The sequence below is a fragment of the Dunckerocampus dactyliophorus genome, chromosome 11 (genome assembly GCF_027744805.1).
Source record: "Dunckerocampus dactyliophorus isolate RoL2022-P2 chromosome 11, RoL_Ddac_1.1, whole genome shotgun sequence".
NCBI classification, from domain to species: domain Eukaryota; kingdom Metazoa; phylum Chordata; class Actinopteri; order Syngnathiformes; family Syngnathidae; genus Dunckerocampus; species Dunckerocampus dactyliophorus.
In genome coordinates, this window is record NC_072829.1 from 28422597 (window position 1) to 28442964 (window position 20368).

Below are 20368 nucleotides of genomic sequence, written 5' to 3' on the forward strand. Positions count from 1 at the left end.
AGGAGAATAAAGTGCAAATATTAAAAGAAAAAAAGTGTAATCTCATGAGGAAAAAGTCCAAATTTGACGAGAATAAACTTACAATAATATGAGGAAAACATTTCATTTTTGTAGAATAGAGTTGAAATATTAGAGACGGAAAAAGTGATATTATGGGAAGAAAGTCATCATATGACAAAGAACATTCAGGAGGATTATTTAAGTGCAAAATTTAAATATTAAATAAAAAGAAAAATAAGCAAAAATGGTGGAAAAAAAGAGCACAGAGTGAAGCTGACACTAATAATATGCTTTTTCACCTGGCCCTTGGTGGAAAAAGTTTGGACACCCCCATTTCAGTATGTGTAACTGTAGGGGGGAAAAAGTCTGTGTGTTTGTGTTAAACCCCCCTCAAGTATTTCTTTGTTTTGCTTGAACTTTATCTGAGTGACCTACTTATGTTTTTTCCAGGGTGACATAGTAGACAACATAGAGCAGAATGTTTCCAAGTCAGTGGACCACATCATGGCGGCCCAAGAGCAGACCAAAAAAGCTGTAAGGTACCAGACCAAAGCACGCAAGGTAATGTTATACAGGCAACTCATTAGTCAGTTTGCTTGTGGCTTCCTGTTTTTTTTTTCCTCCTCCCTCACTCATTCGGACTACCTGCTCTCTCTGGCCTTACACACACACACACACACACACAAGTTCCATTCTATACATTCCGTCTGTCTTATTTGATGCATTTGCTTATTGTATTGCTCCGGGAACGCTGCACCACCACAAAAAGGGCGGAATGATTGACAGGATTGAGAGCAACATGGACCAGTCGGTGGGCTTTGTGGAGCGAGCCGTAGCAGACACTAAGAAAGCCGCAAAGTTTCAGCAAGAGGCTCGACGTGTGAGTGACCGCAGTGGAGATGAGCGGTTCGGGTTTCCCAAAAGCATGGAGGAAAGGCCGACCTGGTCAGTGTGCTCATGCATCAGGGTATACAGTCGCCCCTCGCTACATCGTGCTTCGAACATCACTCCCTCACTCTATCGCGGTTTAAAAAAGATGTATTAATAAATGATCACTGTTTTGTGGTTGACAATGGCCTATTATTGGCAAAAAAATATGATATTCATATTTACTCAAATTTTACATATTTTTTTACCCAAATTAAGCATTTGCAAGCATAAAAATGGCTAAGTGAACTATCAACTTGTGAATGTAGTATTCTAAATTGGTCACTAGGTGTCAGTAATTGTCCGGTGAGACAAGCACCAGACTCGATTGCCAGAACAGCAGGCTTTTATTGTACGTTTAAATGATCTCATAAACAGGCACAATAATAATAACACGGGTAACTGTCAACAACAAGCTAAAACTCAACTCTGAGCCCCCAAAGTCACTTTCTGTCCGCCACCGATGCTGCTTCCCTACAAGGTAAACTGTCTTAAATGGCACATTTTCTCTGATTTATATTGGGTAGTATGAATGTAAAGGTGACTATCGGCGTTTATTTCATGTCTAGAGGGCTCTCATAATGTTTAAAAAACGTATTTAGAAGATCATAAACAGGTTTTCTATGCCATAACTACGAAAATATTCTATTTCTAAAGAAGGAATCCTACTTTGTGGAAATTCACTTATCACGGTTATCTGGAACTAGTTAACGACAAACGAGGGATGACTGTTTATAGCAACCTGTGTTAGTTATAGTAAATTGACTACACTACTAGACAGTATTAGAGACTATATTAGACGCTACACTTGTAGCATTTCCAGCAACGCATCGCACTTGTGTTACATTATAACCGTCGTTTTGCTCAAACTAAGTAACCATGTGTTGTATTTTAATGTGAAGTCTCCGTTTCCCTCTGCAAACGAGACAAACAAGACAAATTCCTCTTGAACAGCAGCATGCTTTTGGAAGACCAGAACCCTTCCCCAGACCCTCACCGAGATGATCCTACCTGATCCCAACCTGACCCCCACTCAGTCCCAGCCGAATTTGACCACACACACACACGCACACACACACACACACACACACACACCTCCACACTCTATTCTATACTTTGCTTTCTCTCTCTTATTGTGTGTTTAAATAAAGTTTGTATTGACCCGTGAAGGTAAGTCAACATAGCCGTTCAAATGGATTGCTTTAGTCAACATACGGTAAGGTAAGCCGCTTTGAACTCATATGAATGCAGATTTTCAAGCACCAAACTGGGAAAACACACACACATTGGAGTTGGACAACATGAGGTTTGCTGAAGTAAGGTGATTTGTGCAACACGTGGCCAGTATGTGCTTTTTTTCTGACGCACTCTGATGGAAGTTTTAATACGGACCGTCTATTTCTGTAAGCAGGAAGTTCATCTTGTGGAACTGACCCACTTTCTTTTGTTGACTTCACTTTATGATTACAGTCATCATTATTGCTACGTTGCGTTTATGAGTACAGTGGTCCCTCACACCCACATCGTTGTTCCAGGTTCACAGCTCCAGGTTCACGCTGTTTGCCGTTGTTCTATTACGCACGTAGGTGCTGAACCAATGCACAGAGTAAAGAGCCAAGAAAAGTCACCATACTCCATACCAAATGCCGTATTAAATTAAAGCTTATTGACAAGATATTTTTCGTGACGTGTTGGCGGATGCAAACTTACCATGACTCTCACAAAAAATTGCAGACAAATTCCACACCGCAGACATGTTTGTTTGGGTTTTGCGCCCGCACGCCTGCACAGTGCAAAGCAAAGGGGGAGGGGTACGCTATCCGAGACATTCGAGCAAGACACTACACTGCACACAGGGATCTCTGCAGACTGCAATAGTGCCAGCCACAGGTGATCGGCGTTGAAAGGCATTTATCAACGTAGGCCGATCACATGCTTTTCCACGGAAATCATCCGATACTGATCGGTGGCCGATCGATTGGAGCATCGGTAGTCATGACATAAATTGCGCTCTGATTGTAAATGAAGAAATAACGAGAGCCGTGCAGGAATGACAGTGCAGGGTGGAAAGTTCTCCTGACCATCCCATCTGTACTCCCCAACAGAGAGTGCTGCAAGTAGCGCTGATTGTTCTGGTCTTGCTGGCAGTACTTGCCCTCATAATCGGGTTGTCAGTGGGCCTGACGCGCGGCTGACGAGCTGTTTGAGTAAGATGATTGCTCAGGGTGAGTAACTTGGGAGAAAATTAGCAGTGGAGCTGCACAGGGTGCGGGGCCTTCTTTTGGAAAAGGGTTTTGCATGCTCCTGACACTGAAAAAAAGGCTTTTTGTGTGTAGAGGGCTTAGATGTACGTGGTGGCGTGTGTGAAGTTTGTGGGCGGGTGTTTTCTCTCGCCTAGCAAACAAACCAAGCAGGGCTTTAACCTCAATCTCCTCTCTGTGTTTCCCTCTCTGTAGAAGATGATCATAATCGGTGTGGTCTGTGCTGTGCTTGTCGTCGTCCTCCTTGCCATCATCCTCTCACAGACGCTATAGCAGGACCTCGGTCATGTTCGGTCATCTTCATTCCATCCTGCCATCATTTCATTCATCTCATCCCCTGTCTGGTTGAGCATCTGGAGTCTCCCGCAAACAAGACTTGACCTTTGTTTACTTTACGTCACTCTGAAGCTAAGGACAGTTTGTTCTGCCATAAATGAAGACTGAACCTGACGTCACGCCACAGTCCTTGCGAGGGGCCGCTCATCATTTTATCGTTCAGGTGTTACATTGTTCATATGAAATGAATGGACATGACCCTCTGCTATAGGAGCGTGCCACGCCCCTCATTGTTTTTATGCCTTTTGTGAGTCTTTGACACATTTCACAATGTACTGGGAATTTGAAGGTTCTTGGCGGTTTCAGCACTTTCACGCTTAAAAGAAGCATCTTTGTTTGTTTGTTGCTATTGTCTTAAAAGTGAAGAGAGCAAGCAAGATGCTCCATAGTAAAACCAAAGGTTAGTAACACAAGTGATGACAGCACCCAAATAGCGTTTATCTGTTGTTGATGAAGTCTTGCCAATAAAGTTGCACCAACACTCTATAATATCAAGTTGCACCTTCTCAAACTGTAACCTTTTGTTTTATAATGTTTTGTTTATGGTTTTAACTGTCTTAAATAAGTTGCCAAATATGCAAACACCACACCCCTGTCAGGATTCCTCCCGTTAGACTTTACACAAACTCCACTCTATTGTTTACAGAGGAACCGTTTGTTTCTATTGTTTGTGCCTAAATAGCAATAAAGATAGATTGCATGTGAGTCGGTACACTGTGAAATGAACACCTGCAAAAGGTTTTATTGCTCATTTGGTGTCAGACTGCATCAAATGAATTCAAAGAATTGAATTGTTCTGTTTTTTTGGTAGAAAAGCGTGTTAAAGAACCACTGCCGCTGAGAGACAGACATATTTATCCATGTGGACTGCTTCGTGAACGGTGCCTTCATTTGTCAAAGAGGGCACCAGCGAGACATTTCTACCACCTGTAATGAGGGAACAAGACTATGTGATTGTACTAATGTTTTAATACAAATAAATGTTTTATAATGTATATTTTATTTATTTATTTAACCTTTATTTAACCAGATAAAACCCATTGAGATCAGGATCTCTTTTACAAGGGTGACCTGGCCAAGAGGTCAGCAGCACACGTCACAAGTGATAAAATATACAAATCTAAAAGATTACATACAATGTATATGAACACACATACTTTGTAAAGTGCAGGTGATTAGTGATAAAATACATAAAGAGCTATTTAAAACAAAGGCACTGTTCTGTGGTCTTACGCTTTTTGTCCAACAGCAAGGACCGAAAGGCTCCAAAAGGGATGAGTTCCGAGAGCTTTAGTTCAGCCTGTAAAAGATTCCACGCTGTGGGGGCTGCAAAACAGAACGCTTTCTTCCCCAGTTCAGTTCTCACACGGGGAACAGAGAGATGGAGGATGTCACACGGTTATTTCTGGTTGAGTTGGTGTTCCCTGCAATGCAAGACACCCAACTAATATGAATTACCTTTTAGTTAATGGTGAGGTAGGTTCTATTTGTCTTTCTACACACACACACAAAATCCTCTCTTTTCCCCTTGCTTCTCCTTCTAAATGTCCAGTGTGCATGTATGTCAATTACAAGATCCACAAATGACATTTTTTCCTCTACATCTTCAGAAAAAGATGATGATTACTTTGTGCTGTGCCATCATTGGAATCGTCGGGTTCTCATATCTCTACAGTTTCTTCTCATAAAAGGTAAACCCCCTTGCATCAACATGAAATATGAGAAATATTTGCCTCTTTGAATGTTCAAATGCATGATTATTCTGTTTTTGTGTGGTGTTTGCTTCAAAGATTTGTCCAAAAATGTTTCCTCCAACCTGATCTTTGACTGAAACTTTCAATTGCATCCCTGCCTGGTTCTGTACTTCCGTCTTTCTGTATTGTTTGACTTGTAATCATAGTTTTATTGCTGTGTGAAGTGTCATACGTGTGTATTTTTTTCTCACCGCATCGCCCTCTGGTGATCATATTAAGAAGCTTTAAAGTCCGATAACAAGCGGGGTCGTATTCGGACTTTTTGATGTAGCAAATGTCATAACCTGTGTGTAATTTTTGTGGTGTGTGTGTGCTTTAAAATGATTGTAATTATGTTTGTGCGTGTGTGTGTGTGTCATGAGTTCCCTGGCTGCATGTCAACCCAGAAAAGCTTGTTATGTAATAATAAACTATAGCTGTGCGTTGTACCAGCTGGCGTCATTTCTTCTCACTAAATTCTCATTTTTGTTCCTTACAACCACTGTGACATTGACGCCATGTTTTTGGGGTGCACATGAACGTCGTGCAACGTCAAACTCGCAAGTATTTGTATCATTTGAAGCCTCGTCTTCTTCCTTGCAAGAAGTAGCACACCCGGACAGTCATCACAGGAGAGGCGGAGTGCAGAAAATGGTGCGCTCGATTTATTACCAGGCCACGACAACGTCGCAACAGAGCGGAGCAGTTTATCGGCCGTCACTTCACATGGTGAACAAATCAAGCACCCCGGTATGTTAACATATTCTAATTTTGATTAAATAGCAGGGTCTCTGTCCAATAGGAGGGTTTGTATGCAAATAGTAGGCGGGGTCATAATGTTGTAACATTTGTGTGTATGTGTGCTTGTGTGTGTTGTTTGACCAGCTGAAAATGGCGGCTCGGAGCGTCGAATCCGTCTACTAACTTTATCGCATAATAATAAACATAACAATACAACACAAGCTCAGCCTTGTAACATGGGGAGAAACTTATCCAAGAGGCTTCAACACCACGCTCAACTTGTGAAACGTCACCCCTGAACGCAAGACGGAGTTACAAGGTAGAGGTAATGGTTTTAAAGCTCCGAACTGCCATGGCTAACATAGGCTAAGGTAGCTCGCGACGACTTATCAAAGAGATTGTTAACTGGGCTAGCTAGCTGTCAGCGCTATGGAATTTCCGCTAGCTAAAGAACAAATTCCACATTATATATATAGTGTGTGTGTATATATATATAGCCCTTTAAATACACCTAATTAGTCCACATTCTATTTAAGTCATATCATTTTTAACAGGATGCTAGCTTTAGCTTTGTGGCTTTAACAACACTGTTGGCTAATGCTAGCGGGGCTGTGTAGCCAGCGTCCACACTTGAGAGGAACGCAAGTGCTGAAAAGAAAGCAAAACGACCCAAATAATTACGTTTTTTCCCCACATAACACGCTTCTAATAATACTTTACCTGTCGTTTAGAAACAATGGAGGATCCCCATACACGGTACAGCAAGCGCCTGGTGAGTACACCGCTTCCCCGACACTCTTGTTTTGCCTGTAAAACAGCTGTTTTGTGTTTTTGTAGCACAAGTAACATTAGCAGGTTTAGCACACTTACGTTAAAACAGTCACGCAATTGGTTCTGTCAAACGCGCATTTCGTGATGCGACCATTGAAACCAAAGTAGCAATGAACTTCACGACTTGAGGTTCAACAGAAGGTCAAGTTCATTGTCTGACCCGGCAGTGTTGTTTTGCCCTGCATCACACACTTGTAGGTTCTTTTATTCTTTTAAAACTATTCCAAGTATTGTTGTTCCGTTGTTGTTCCAAGTACGGCATCATTGCTAAAGTCTGACTCAGCACAGGGAACGTTTTAGGAAATTGCCATTGTCTAGCTTCATTTTATACGTATGCTTTCCACTGTAATACTTATTTTTCAACATATACATGCACCAAATGTTGAAAATAAGTGGGTACCGTTGTATTAACTAAAATACAGTATTTATAAATAATAGTATTATTTATATTTTTGTTTACTGTTTTAAAATAGCAGCAGTACAGTTTGTAAAGCAACATTGTGGGGGTGGGGATATCTGATCCATCTGTCAAGCCAAGCAGTGTAGCATGTTGGTGAATGGCAGGGGGCAGGGGGTACAAGGAGGGGCAATGTGTGGAAGATTAACCCTGCTTCTATTGTGACGCTGTATTGTTTGGTACCCACTTAAACTGGATTGGGGTATGAATGCCTGGCCGGTTTATCAATGAGGTGTTTTTTGCCCTCCTGGGAGTGGATTATATAAAGTAGATATGTGTTAGACATAAGAATATGGTGTCTTGTGTCTGTCAACATCAATTCAAAAGCACGTTGGTTGTCTGGGAAACAATCGGCAAGTGTTGTCTTGGGGAACATCCACATCTTCCTCTCAATCTCCTCTTAATGATATTTTCTGACTTAAGGCTACAATGACCCCGCTTTGTCCTGACACCAATATCTATGGATCTTCAATCTCAAAACAATATGCATTCACGAGAATAATGCATTTGCATCACAAAAATGTCCCCTCGAAGCACGTGACGTCATAGAAGCGCTGTCGTAAAAATTTGCAAAAGGAGGAAGTGACATAGGTCTCGCGCATGCACAGAACCGATCGCGTTTCCGGTGCGGATTGCGTAGTGATGACCACGTTAGCTTCCTCATTAGCATCAAGTGTTGCCAGTGTTATGACACTTGTGCCCTCATAGAGTTCTGCATCTTTGTCACATGTGGATTTAGTGTGTATTTCACCTGGCTTTGCAGCTAGCTAACGTGTAAGTGTTAGTAAATAACACTAAGTACATTTTCAACACATGTTGACGTGAATATCATAACCTAATCAGTAAATGTCGTCTTTTGATAGTTTGTAGTGTAAAAAACACGTACTAACACTACACGTTGCGGCTTAAAACATACAAGTAGTACATGACAAAATACACTAACGTACCATTATTGAGTGAAAACATTGTACTCATGTAAAAGATTCCATCAAAAAGGATGCACATTTACAAGATTTGCTCCCCTTTACAGCAGGTTACCTTGTTATACGCATGCGCGGTAGCGTTAGGGGGCAGAACTCGATGGAGGCGCACGCGTCATCATTCCACCGGGGCGCGCTGTTGTCGGTGGACATATAACTCACGTCGAGGGTCACCAAGTGGAGATGTGATTGAGAACCAGACAGTAGTCGAGGATAAGTGCTATAAAGCGTTTAGGCTCCACTGACCGACAAGCAACAACCAATTAGCAACTGCTAACAGCAATCACATGACACGGTGAATGTCTTCATTGTATCGTGGGTCAGCACACAAGCAAATGAAGCAAAACTCCGCAAATTCACCGAAACACTTGTGGACAAGCTGTGACCTGCGCAATGAAACAATAAAGTAGCGTTACATGTTTTTTTTTTTTTATTATTGATTATGTTCTTGAGCCACTGATTGAGTCAGTGATTGCATTTATTTGCTTTAGTTGTTTTTTTTTTGCTGTTGTTACTAAAAAAATATTTATGGTTTTGTGACTGGAGTTGCAGCAACAACCACAGTAGACTGCATTAAGAACTGCATTTTATTTATTATTGTTTAGAAATAATTACGTATGTTCCACCTCCATCGTGTTCTATTACACTCTTTAAAAATGACTCTTCCCCCTTATTTTCAACAAAGATATTTAAAACAACACATTTTAAAGCTGTAATTACAATTTCGTGAAGTTGTGATATCTTTGTCCAAGGTCATCATACCGTCAGAATCTCACACCGGCCCATGCCTACTTGGTAGCTGCATGAACTTAATGTGTGTCATTTTAAATGGAGTTTCCACTTTCCCAAGTTATAACACATGTGAAGTTGAAGTAACTTCATAAAATTGAATGCCAAGTTGATGTTGTAGCATGCAAGTGGAAAACGTCCAGGCATTATGTTTTTAGGGGTTAAAACTTGCTACAGTATTAAATATTCAAATCAGCAATAATTTGAGGTAGTTCATTGTTTAACTCGAAACAATAAGTGTTCAGACTGGAAATATTTAAATGTCAAGTGCAGGCAAATTTGAAAAGTTCTTTTCAGAGAAAAATATCTTCCAACTCAGTTTGTTGTTTCAACATAATTGTAGTAGATGTTGTCATTACTTAAAAACATTGACTTCAAACGTTTACATTTTACATTAGTCGTCCCTGGTTTATCGCAGTTAATTGGTTTCAGACCTGACCCTAATAACTGAATTTTTGCAAAGTAGGAGCCGATGTTAATAAATGAAATGTTTTTAGAGCCCTGTAGACATGAAATAACACCCCTATTGTAACCTTTACACTTGTGTGACCTGATATAGTAGACATGAGAAGTGATAATCAGACATAATAACGCTCACGTTAACATGGGGAAAGTTATTGTTGTTGTAGCATCTTGAAGGTAATGTGGGTTGATCGCACTCGACTGATGTACAGGGAAACCAGTCTGACGTGGATTTGCACACACACACGTACATGTGGAAAATAACGGATGCTGCTGCACTACTGCTATCTTTGGTTACACCACATTACGCAACTCTTACGCGCGGGCTACGGGATCGCTGCAGGGACACGAGACAGCCGCCGCTTTAAGCATAGCGAGCTACCGACCTAACTAGTTATCCTCCACTTTATTTATTCAAAACTTAAGAAAGGGTTTGAAACTAAGTGGGGAAGAAGGACAAAGTAAGAAGCAGATGGGGACAAAAAAAGAGACAAGGACAACAGCAGCAACAACAATTGTGACAAGAACAGAACAACAGAGACATACAGAACTACATCAGCAAATAAATGTTTGTGACGGAAAGGCCAAAGTAATATCAACAACCTACCTTTAGCCAATTCCAATGGCTAAAGGTAATGTCATGTAAGCCAACGTCTCATCAGTGTAACATTACTGACACCTAGTGACCAGTGTAGAATACTACATAAGGCTTGTCTTTCAATATTTTTTTACCTATAATAGGCCTTAGGGAGCGATGTTTGAACCGCAAAGTGGTGAGGGACTACTGCATATGATTATTTTTACATTGCATACGATGTACTGAAAGTTGCTGCTGTTACCCGCTCTGTTTACATTGTCTGACACAAACTCTCCCTTTCATCACCAGCGTACTGGTACGCGTCGCCGCTACCAGGATGACGGAATCTCCGACGACGAAATCGAAGGGAAGCGTATGTTTGACCTGGATGAAAAGTTACAGTGCAGCAGGTTTGGCTCCGGCTTGATCAAGCACATGGAGGGAAAAGGTGAGCCGTCCGCGCAAATGCAGCGAAACCCGTCTTATGTTATACAACTGATCAAGTCTTGGTCCACCGTGTTCTTCTCAGCTTAAGCCGCCGTCAACATAAAATTTGAGACCCTAGGGTCATTTCTGTAAAAAAAGAAAACAACAAAAAAAAAAAACTGGGTACGTTTCTGTCGATGTGCTTTAGTATTGTTTACTTCATCATTATTGCTTGCGTGTGTTTGCAAGCAATTTGTGGTCATGTCAAGATAAATAAACACAAATGAAGCTTCAGAAAAGGCCTAAACAGAGACAGATAGCGAAACTCGCACATCGTCATGCATGATGGCAGTTCTCTTTTTAAATGTTTTGTAAAAAAAAGGTGGGGATTGTATGTGAAAATATGTTGCAGTATTTTTGGATGGAGGACTGCACAGAGAAATGTGATCACAGTTTATGTGCAGGCTGATGGATATCTTGTCAAGCCAAACATGCAAGTGCTCATACAGAGCAGTCGACAACAGATGGTATAGAGCACACACATTGAGTGGGTGCGGTTTTACAAGCAGCTCAATTAAGTTTCCAAATTGTCTTTTTGATGAAAAAAAACTCTTTATAGAGGACTATTCCATGGAAAGTTGCAATATTATAAAAATGATTGAGACTGATGTTTTTATTTGTGTATATTTTTCCACCCCAGATTTCACATTTGAATACATCCAGAGGGAAGGGCTAAGGGATCCCATCATCTTTGAGCAAGCTGAAGGCCTCGGACTACAGTTAGTACATTCCCTCATCACATCGATTTCAGCAGATATGAAAAGACAAAGGCTTACACACAAGTTGTCACTTCATTGAGTGAGATGGTGTCCTGACTGGTACTGCTCATGTGTCTTTCAGAATGCCAGACTCTGATTTCAGCGTGAGTGATGTCAAAGTGTTTGTTGGTAAGTTTTGCTGCTTCTGCTGATTACTTGGCTTAATCAAACATGCCGGACACCAGAATTTACCAAACTGGTCTCCTCACAAATTGAAGTCCTGTTTTATTTTGTCACAGGCAGTCGCCGCATCGTCGACGTGATGGATGTGAACACCCAGAAGGGAATCGAGATGTCCATGGCTCAGTGGCGGCGCTACTATGAGACGCCACCGTCAGAAAGAGAGAAACTTTACAATGTTATCAGCTTGGAGTTCAGCCACACCAGATTGGAGAATCTGGTCCAGCGACCCGCTTCAGTAGGAATGCACACACGCTTCCTCCATATGACTTAAAAGAAAATCATTTAGGACATGCGTAGTTTATTCCATGTGATTCCGTGCCCGCTGATTGACTGTATTGCTTAACTCAGGTGGACCTGATCGACTGGGTAGACAACATGTGGCCTCGCCATCTGAAGGAGAGACAGAGAGACTCCACTAATGCAATCATAGACATGCATTATCCCAAAGTACAGAAGTAAGTTCATCCAACACGTCAGGAATGTATCACAGTTGCTGAGATGTAGTCCATCACCTGGGGCACTGGTTCCCAACCAGGGATACACGTACTCCTACTGGTGTGCAAGAAAATTGCAGGGGGTATGTGGAGACAAATATTTAATTTCCAAGATAAGTAAATATTCTCAGTCATTTCATATTAAGCCAGAAAGTAAAATGGAACATGTGTGCTACAACTAGTTACCCTAGGGAGACAATAACCTGTGGCACAGCAGTTGTGTTACTTTCTACTTTGGGAGAATTATCATCACGTACGAGTGAGGGGGTACTCATGGTATGACAAATCGGATATCGGATATCAGGCCGTTATCGGCAAAAAAAAATCTGATTATATCGGCTTGCATCTAAAGTCTCCAATATTGGCACTCCGATACAAGCAGTCGATTCCAGACTGCGCCCCAGCACGTTTATCCACCAACGGCCAGATGGAGCCCATGTGATCACAACAACAGCGCGTGCTAACATGTTGAGTGTGGAGTAGAAGTGATGCTGGCCGTGTGTATTTTTTGTAAAATCCCACAAAAAACGCTGCAACCAAGTGCAACACTTGTCATGCACCAAGCTTCCCATGGTGGAATTTTAATATGACCAAACTCATGGCACTGTTGAAGAAGGATGTTGGCAGCACCACGTCTTCCTGAAGCATCCGCCGCTCTTTGACTGATTGGTAAAGCGTGAGAAACTCCCACGGGACGGCAGAAAGTCATGAACTATAATAGAAAAGAGCCAGCCTCTGTCGGCAGTGAGTAAAGTCCAGTTTAAGCACCTGGACCCTTTGCCACTACTGGACCAAACTACAGTATACCCCACATCCTTAAAGAAGTAAATGGGTTTGTTTTTCTCATACCTGCTGTAGCTGATTATTATTCTCTGTTTGAGTAAAAGCCTTTTCTAACATTCTACGTTACACAATAAGTCATAAAAGTATGTATGATTTGTGCTGATATCTACAAGTGAAAAAAGTTGTATCGGGACACCACTACCAACAAGACTGTCAGTGTAAACTTTTGAACTGATGTTTCCTTCACTCATCACAGGTACTGTCTCATGAGTGTGCAAGGCTGCTTCACAGATTTTCATATTGACTTTGGAGGCACTTCAGTCTGGTATCACATACTCCGAGGGGGAAAGGTTAGTGCGGGTTTTTTTTTAAAGCAGGCCGGTATCTTGTCAGACTACACTGATGAGCTTTTACCCGTGACTTCTGCAGGTGTTCTGGCTGATTCCACCCAGCCCTCAGAACCTGGAGATGTATGAGAACTGGGTTTTATCAGGAAAACAAGGGGATATCTTCTTGGGTGACAAATGTCATGACTGCCAGAGGATAGAGCTCAAGCAAGGCAACACTTTCATGATTCCCTCAGGTCCGTCACAACAAAACACCAATAGAGTGTACAAACGTATGTCATTAACATCATGCTATCCTGTTCATTGCAGGGTGGATCCATGCTGTGTACACACCTGAGGACACCCTGGTGTTTGGTGGGAATTTCCTCCACAGCTTTAACATTCCCATGCAACTCAACATCTACAGCATTGAGGATCGCACTCGGGTGAGCAGCGCTTCCACCTGGAGGCTTTTACCATGAATTTTACAATGAAATAAGCCTGGGCGTCTTTTGGCCTTTTCTCTGATTCATTCTGGTCATCTTCCTTCAGGTCCCAGCAAAGTTTCGCTACCCATTCTACTATGAGATGTGCTGGTACGTCCTGGAGAGATACCTCTACTGTCTGACGAATGTCTCCCACCTCACTCCTGAGTTCCAAAAACACTCCCTCGGCATAGGTCAGGACTCCCGACACAAGTCCCATTGTCGCTAGACAAGCTTCTCCATTTTGTACTTCATCCGTCTTAATCTGTCTCTCTGTTTAGGCCTGACACGAGCAGACCTTGAGGCTAGTGACCACACTGGCAATGGTACCGCCAATGGCGTTAACAGCGATACTGAAATAAAGTCAAAAGAATCTGCATCTGACGATGAGGATGAAGTAAAAAATGAAAAAACAGACCAGGTTGTCAGACGGCAGCATGTATTGACACCCTTTGAGCTGGAGGGACTGTGGAACCTGTTGGGGAAGCTGGAAGAATTGCCTCCCCACAAGAAGTGCGTCCCCACAGGGATTGACAATACCGAAGCTTTACTCGAAGACATGAGGGTGGGTGTCAGGCCACAGTCACGCACCGTGTTGTCTTTTTACTAAACTACACCAGCTCTGATCTATTTTTCTAATCCATTTCTCCTTCTGTGTGTACCTTTAGGCTGTCCTGAAGGAGCATGCCACTGATAACCCCAACATGTCCTACACTGGAGACCCCATTGTCAGGTGGCCCAAAAGAGTAAGCCATAGTCGTCCAAAATAATGTCACATTTCACCCAGGATTAGCAATGATTGGTATAATCGTACATCACTGCAATGTGATACAACGTCACACATATCAAATAAGGCTTGTTTGGTCGTTCTTTCATGTAGCCGTCATGGTACCAACCACCCGCAAGCCCACCAGCGCCGCCTTACCGTCCCCGCTTGGGCCCTTCCCTCCACAAGCCTTTGGGTCAGCGATCCAGCAAAAGCTCATCCATCTCGGCCTTGAGGCGGCGAAGGGTGCGGTGCAAGTACTGCTCGGCCTGCTGCAGGAAGGAGTGCGGCAACTGCCAGTACTGTCTGGACATGAGGAAGTTCGGCGGGCCAGGAAGGATGAAGAAGAGCTGCATCATGAGACAGTGTCTCATGGTAAGTCGTTGTCACTTTTAGGGGCATATGTTTTTGGTCTTTGGCACAGCTCAAACTGATCGTTTTCTTCTTTCCGTAGCCCGCTTTACCAAATACAGCCCGATGTGCTGTTTGCGGAGAAGGGGAGGCAGAAGAATCACACCCAAGCACTCACACACTCATGGAATGTTCTGTTTGTTCGCGCATTACTCATCGCCAGTGCACGAAGGTAAGTGTGCGTTAAACAAACCAAATCCATGAACAAGTGATTGATATTTCTGATTGCCTTTTTATTCCGCTTTGAATTGCTTTCTCAGGAGCCTGGCGAGGGGAAGATTAATAAAGATTTGCCAAGCTGCTGGGAATGTCCTAGATGTTACCAAGACAAAGATTCAGCATCAGAGGTATACATTTGTCCCTCATTTTTTGCAGTTAATTGCTTCCAAACCTGACTGCAATAAGTGAATTTTAGTATTAATAAATGGACTATATTAGTAGTTAGAACATAGAAAACTTATGTACGACTTTCTAAATACGGGTTTCATCATTATTAGAGCCCTGTAGACATGAAATAACACCCTATAGTTTACTTTTACACTCCTAATATTCTTTGTTTACGTCACATTGTGCAGGCTGCGGGATCACTGCAAAGACATATCAGACGGGCGCTGCTAACACAGAAAGCTACCGAGCTAACTAGTTAGCCTCTCCAGTTTACTTATTCTAAACTTAAGTTTCAAATGGAATGGGGAAGAAGGACACGGAAGCCAAAAACTTGCCACGTCCACAGAATGAGAGGAGAACCTTTTATCCATTCAACCTGAGGCACGGCATGTCGGCTGGGCTGTGCTGGCTTCATGCAGTGTGAAATGTAATCTCATAACATTACTGATGCCTAGTGACCACGGTACTACATACAACTTATCTTTCAATATTTGGGACTAATAATAGGACATAGTCAACCACGGAACAGCGATCATTTATTAATTATTTTTTGAAAAACCTCGACATGCCGACAGAGCGATATTTGAACCGCGATATAGCGAGGGACGGCTGTTTACACTATTCCGCTCTTAAAGGGTAGCCTCCCACATGACAGTGACACCATCAATCTTTTCCTGTTCCCAGTCCTTCAGCGATGGAGAAAGTGACTCGTCAGAGGAATCAACATCCCCGCCGCCGTCCAAACTTGCCTACAGGGAAGGCATCGGTGTGGGTGAAAGGATGACGCGAGGGCGACGTGGCAGACCCCCGACACGGCCGACAGCCCCACCGCCCTCTCAAAAATTGCTATTACAGCATCAACAGAACCGCAAAAGAGCAAGTCTACTGGAGCTTAGGCTCAAGAAGAGGGTAAGGGATTGCACCAATCTCGTGTGTGTTGTGTTGTATAGTAGCAGGGAAAAAAATTAAAAATTGTTTCCTTTTATTGCAGCTAAAACTGGAGCGCAGCAAAATTCTTGCAGTAAGTTTGCAAATAATTCTGCAAAGAATCTGTATTTATAGAATGTTACACAGATTATTGCTTTTCCCTTGTAGCAGAAACAGTCAATGGAGCGCTCCAAGCTACTATCTCGCCTGCACTCTCCAGTGAACAGACTGTCTCAGGGAAGAGGTCGGGGTACCCCCTGGCTCAGTGGCTCCTCTCTCGGCAGCCACCCCAGAGCGCCTGGCTCCCTCCGGCAACATTCTTCACCTGGTCTGACATTTGAAGCTAGGGGAGAGCCCCGCGGAGGGAGGGGCAGAGGTGTGAGGCTGCGCGGTGGAGGAGCGGGAAGAGGAGTCACCAGTGGTAGACGTCATCCGAGGTTAGAGGAGGACAGTGAGGACAGCAGCAGCACCACCACCACTGACAGCAGCAGCTCTGACGACGAGCCAGAGGAGATGGTGCCAAACGGTAAAGAGAACCAGCCACAGTTGAGACGAGGAGGACTTTCAGCCAAAGAAAGGGAAGAGGAAGAGCTGCGAGACGCCAACGGAAATGGCACGGAGGGTGACGGCGAAGACATGGAGCAGGTCACTGATGCCTCGTTTGTCAAAGTCACTCTACAAAGGCCAACCAAGGACAAGCAAGGCCCTTCAGCCATTGTTCCCAAACTAGAGGCAATCACCCCACAATCAGCAACACACAACCCCAATAGGCTGTACGGTAGACCGCCCATCAGAAATCCAAATACAAATGGTAAACATTCCAGCGGGCACCTGCCACCAATCACCCGCAGCGGACACATGCGCACCTCCCACCAGACAGAGAGCGGCGTGGCGTCTAAAAGAAAAAAGCTCAGCGGCACGGCTAAGATGGGCAACGGCGCCACCTCATCTTCATCCTCTGAGCTTCTACACCTTCGCACGCCTCTGTCCGCCTTGCAGGATGGAGGGAGTGAAACAGACAGGGAGGGCAGTGGGCCAGACTGTGAGAGGGAAGTGTGGGTGTCTGTCTTTCGCTACTTAAGTCGAGCAGAGCTCTGTGTGTGCATGGCCGTCTGCAAGAACTGGTACAAATGGTAAGAGCTGTATTGCATTCAATGTATATAATACCCGTGATGCCTATTTAGTTAGTATGTTTGTTTGTGCCTCTCATGACTGTACTCAAAACTGTAGGTGCCTCGACAAGCGGCTTTGGGCGCAAATTGATCTGAGCATTAAGCGCAGCATCACGCCTCAGGCACTAACGGGCATCATAAAGAGACAACCTGCTTCTCTCGATCTCTCTTGGACCAACATCTCCAAAAAACAGCTCAGCTGGCTTGTTGGCCGCCTTCCAGGTAAATATAAACACCAGCTTTTGCCTCAGCATCAAAATGACTGCGCACAGAAGAATTGATGCTGCATTCCATTCTTTGATTTTTCAGGGCTGAAGGATCTAATGCTGGCAGGTTGTTCATGGACATCTGTTTCTGCTCTCTGTTCGTCTGGTTGTCCTCTCCTTCGCTCTCTTGACCTGCGATACGCAGATGGCGTCAGAGATGCTCAGATCAGGGACTTGGTCACTCCTCCAGGTGGGCAAACATATTTAACACACATTATTGTTACCGGGCCCCCACGGTGTCCTTGTGGTTGACTGCACAGTTAGGAGATTGAAGGTTCTAATCTTTCTTTAGACTCACCTGTGTGGAGTTTGCCTCTTCTCCCGTGTGTTTGTGTGTGTGTGTGTGTGTGTGTGTGTGTGTGTGTGTGTGTACTCCGGCTTCCTCCCACATTCCAAAATCATGCATGTTGATGTTTGTGTGTGAAATGTGTATTTCACGGTATCAAGAAAGAATTACTGGATAGATTATTCTTACCAAAAATGCTCTAATTATACATCCTCTTTCCTTGTCACGCTCACTCGTCTCACTCGTGTCTCTTTCTCTCCCCGCATCTCTTGAGTCACTCTTTGGTGTCACTCGCTTTGCTTCTCTCCTCTCTCTCTATTTAGAGTGGCAATGTTTAGCAGTTGGAATGTACAGAATTGATAGGAGTGTCCTGATATAAGTTTTTTACTTCTGATCTGATTCTAATATTGCATTGCATATTACTCAGAGAATAATAGTCAGCAACAGTAAGTATGAGGAAAAACTGACTCATTTACTTGTTGATGCATGTGGTGTGTAGTTTTATTGACATTTATCGCTAGCACACGCTGCTGTTGTGCTCATGTGGGCTATAGTGGGGAGTCTGGAAGGGACTGCTTGTATCGGAGTGCCAATATCGGAGATTTTAGATGTAGGCAGATATAATACTTTACTGTTTTTTTGGGGGGGGGTTTTGGCTGATATCAGACGATATCAATATCAGAGCTGGACACCCGTCCTTAGTAGTATCATGTGGGATGGCTTAGCTCGCAAGCAGTTGATCAGTGGAGTTCCTGATCTGATCAGCCACTACCATAAAGTCTAAAATAGATGCGCCGGTCAAAATGGAAGCGCACCGTCAAAACTTGAAATACTTTTAAGACTTTTTTTTGACTATAGGTCCAGGTCCGTATAGGACTGCATCTGGGTCCGGATTTGGACCACGGTCCACCAGTTAGCAATCCCTGATTTAGTGTACACATTCCTTTTTATTTTGTTTGTTTACGTTCGGTACAGGCTTAGAAAGGGGTGTATGCCTCATTTGGTATTAGCAAGCTTTTCTGTAATCATTTCAACTTGTTTGCTGCTGTGCCAGGCTGTGACAATCGCAGTCAGTTGCGGACCATGCAGTGTCTTCGACTAGCTGGCCTGGACATCAGTGACTCGACACTGCGCCTGGTGATCCGCCACATGCCCCACTTGACCAAGCTGGACATTTCCCACTGCAACAGCCTCACAGACCACTCCATCAACCTGCTGACTGCGGTGGGCTCGTCCACGCGAAACACACTGACAGAACTCCACTTAGGAGGTGAGAGATGGAGCTTTTGAATTGCAGAACGCGCGCTCCTTATGGTCCCCCCAGTTTTAATAATCAGGTGTGTGTTTGTGTCTCAGCTTGCAGCAAACTATCAGACACGTGTCTAAAGTATCTCCGCCGCCTGTCCTGCATATCACTGTTGGATCTGCGAGGCTGTAAAGGCGTCTCCCGCAAAGCGTGCGAGTCCTTTATCTCAGAGCTATCAATCAACACGCTCTACTGCCTGTCAGATGAAAAACTGATCCAGAGGATTTCCTAAAGTTGGATGCTAATGGCAAGGTGGGGACGCTTCATGTGCACCTGCAGAATTGGGGTCGTAATGCGGGAACACTTACTGACTTAACTGGTGTTGACGGAAGGGAGCTATCACCGCTGGAAAAGAGTACCTAAAAGAAAAAGACTCAGGACTCCTTTTTGTTTTTGTCTTCCTTTTTTGGGGGCTAGAGGGATAAAGCAAAGCATCTTTTTTTTCATAGTTCATTATGAATGAGCTGTTCTGGACTACACATCCACATTTAATTTTGTGTCCTTCAATGTTAAATCACACTTTGCTTCCATTTTTGCTTCATGCACAAAAACTATGGGTCGATTTTGTTGTTTTTTTTCGTCAAAAATTTGAAATGGAGTGCATTTACAAGCTGTAAAGGTGTTTATGTGGTAAATATGCATGAGCGTATGAGAACGTGGCTCTCTCTCCAGCCGGGGGGGGGGGGGGGGGGGGGGGCGCAGTGTTGATGAAGTGTGTAACGATAGGCCAAGGAGCAGGTGTCGCATCAATGACGGACATCAAGGTGCTATTATTTGTTTTGTACAGAGACTACCTTTAGAGCAAATGTTAATATCTAGATTTACAGTCTTAACACGCCATTTTTGATACATGTTTTGGGGGAGACAATGAAAATGTTTTCATGACCTTACTGCAGTTCAATATAGAGATGTATAAATTGTTTTTTGGCAAGCAGGGATGTTTGTCTGAGTCTTTGTTCTCAACAATTACAACATTTTTCCTGCTATAAAGTCATTAGTAGAGACTGCTGTTGTGGCCACCTGTCTACAAATGAATATACGGGGTGGGCCAAAAGTAGGGTTACTGTTGCTTCGTTGTTAAGGTGAAACAGATCATGTAGTAACTGTAACCCTACTTTTGGCCACCATGTGTATATTTTATATATATATAAAATATACACACATACACACACACTTGTGTAAATGTTTTCCCTCTTTTAGGTGATTGAAAAACGGGCATCCTGTAGCATTATAATTAT

At 43.3% G+C, this 20368-nt stretch overlaps 2 protein-coding genes across 10 annotated transcripts in view; both read left to right on the top strand.

The window, feature by feature from the left end:
- Positions 1-6323, top strand: part of stx3b (syntaxin 3b) — a 20971-nt gene extending 14648 nt beyond the window's left edge. Inside the window, exons 9-11 of one of the 8 annotated variants that reach the window (XM_054791750.1) lie at positions 770-880; positions 5135-5215; positions 5315-6323. In XM_054791750.1, coding sequence (XP_054647725.1) covers positions 770-880; positions 5135-5212 — 189 coding nt within the window. In that variant the 3' untranslated portion in view covers positions 5213-5215; positions 5315-6323. Of the gene's footprint in view, positions 1-450; positions 4520-5134 lie in introns of those variants that run through there. The other 7 variants (XM_054791749.1, XM_054791752.1, XM_054791751.1 and 4 more) reach the window with 7 other exon arrangements.
- On the top strand, positions 6169-19802 carry kdm2ab (lysine (K)-specific demethylase 2Ab). Of its 2 annotated transcripts, none has more exons than XM_054791743.1 (23): positions 6169-6317; positions 6730-6770; positions 10404-10542; positions 11221-11299; positions 11421-11467; positions 11578-11756; positions 11870-11976; positions 13055-13148; positions 13228-13381; positions 13455-13570; positions 13677-13803; positions 13891-14174; positions 14278-14355; positions 14490-14750; positions 14830-14958; positions 15047-15133; positions 15858-16082; positions 16165-16194; positions 16269-17233; positions 17331-17494; positions 17582-17728; positions 18879-19094; positions 19181-19802. In XM_054791743.1, the coding sequence occupies exons 2-23, from the start codon at positions 6735-6737 to the stop codon at positions 19360-19362; spliced, it is 3846 nt and encodes a 1281-aa protein (XP_054647718.1). In that variant the 5' UTR covers positions 6169-6317; positions 6730-6734; the 3' UTR covers positions 19363-19802. The 2 variants fall into 2 exon arrangements, with proteins under 2 accessions (XP_054647718.1, XP_054647719.1); XM_054791744.1 differs by having other exon boundaries at positions 6176-6323.
- Positions 19803-20368: the final 566 nt, after the last annotated feature.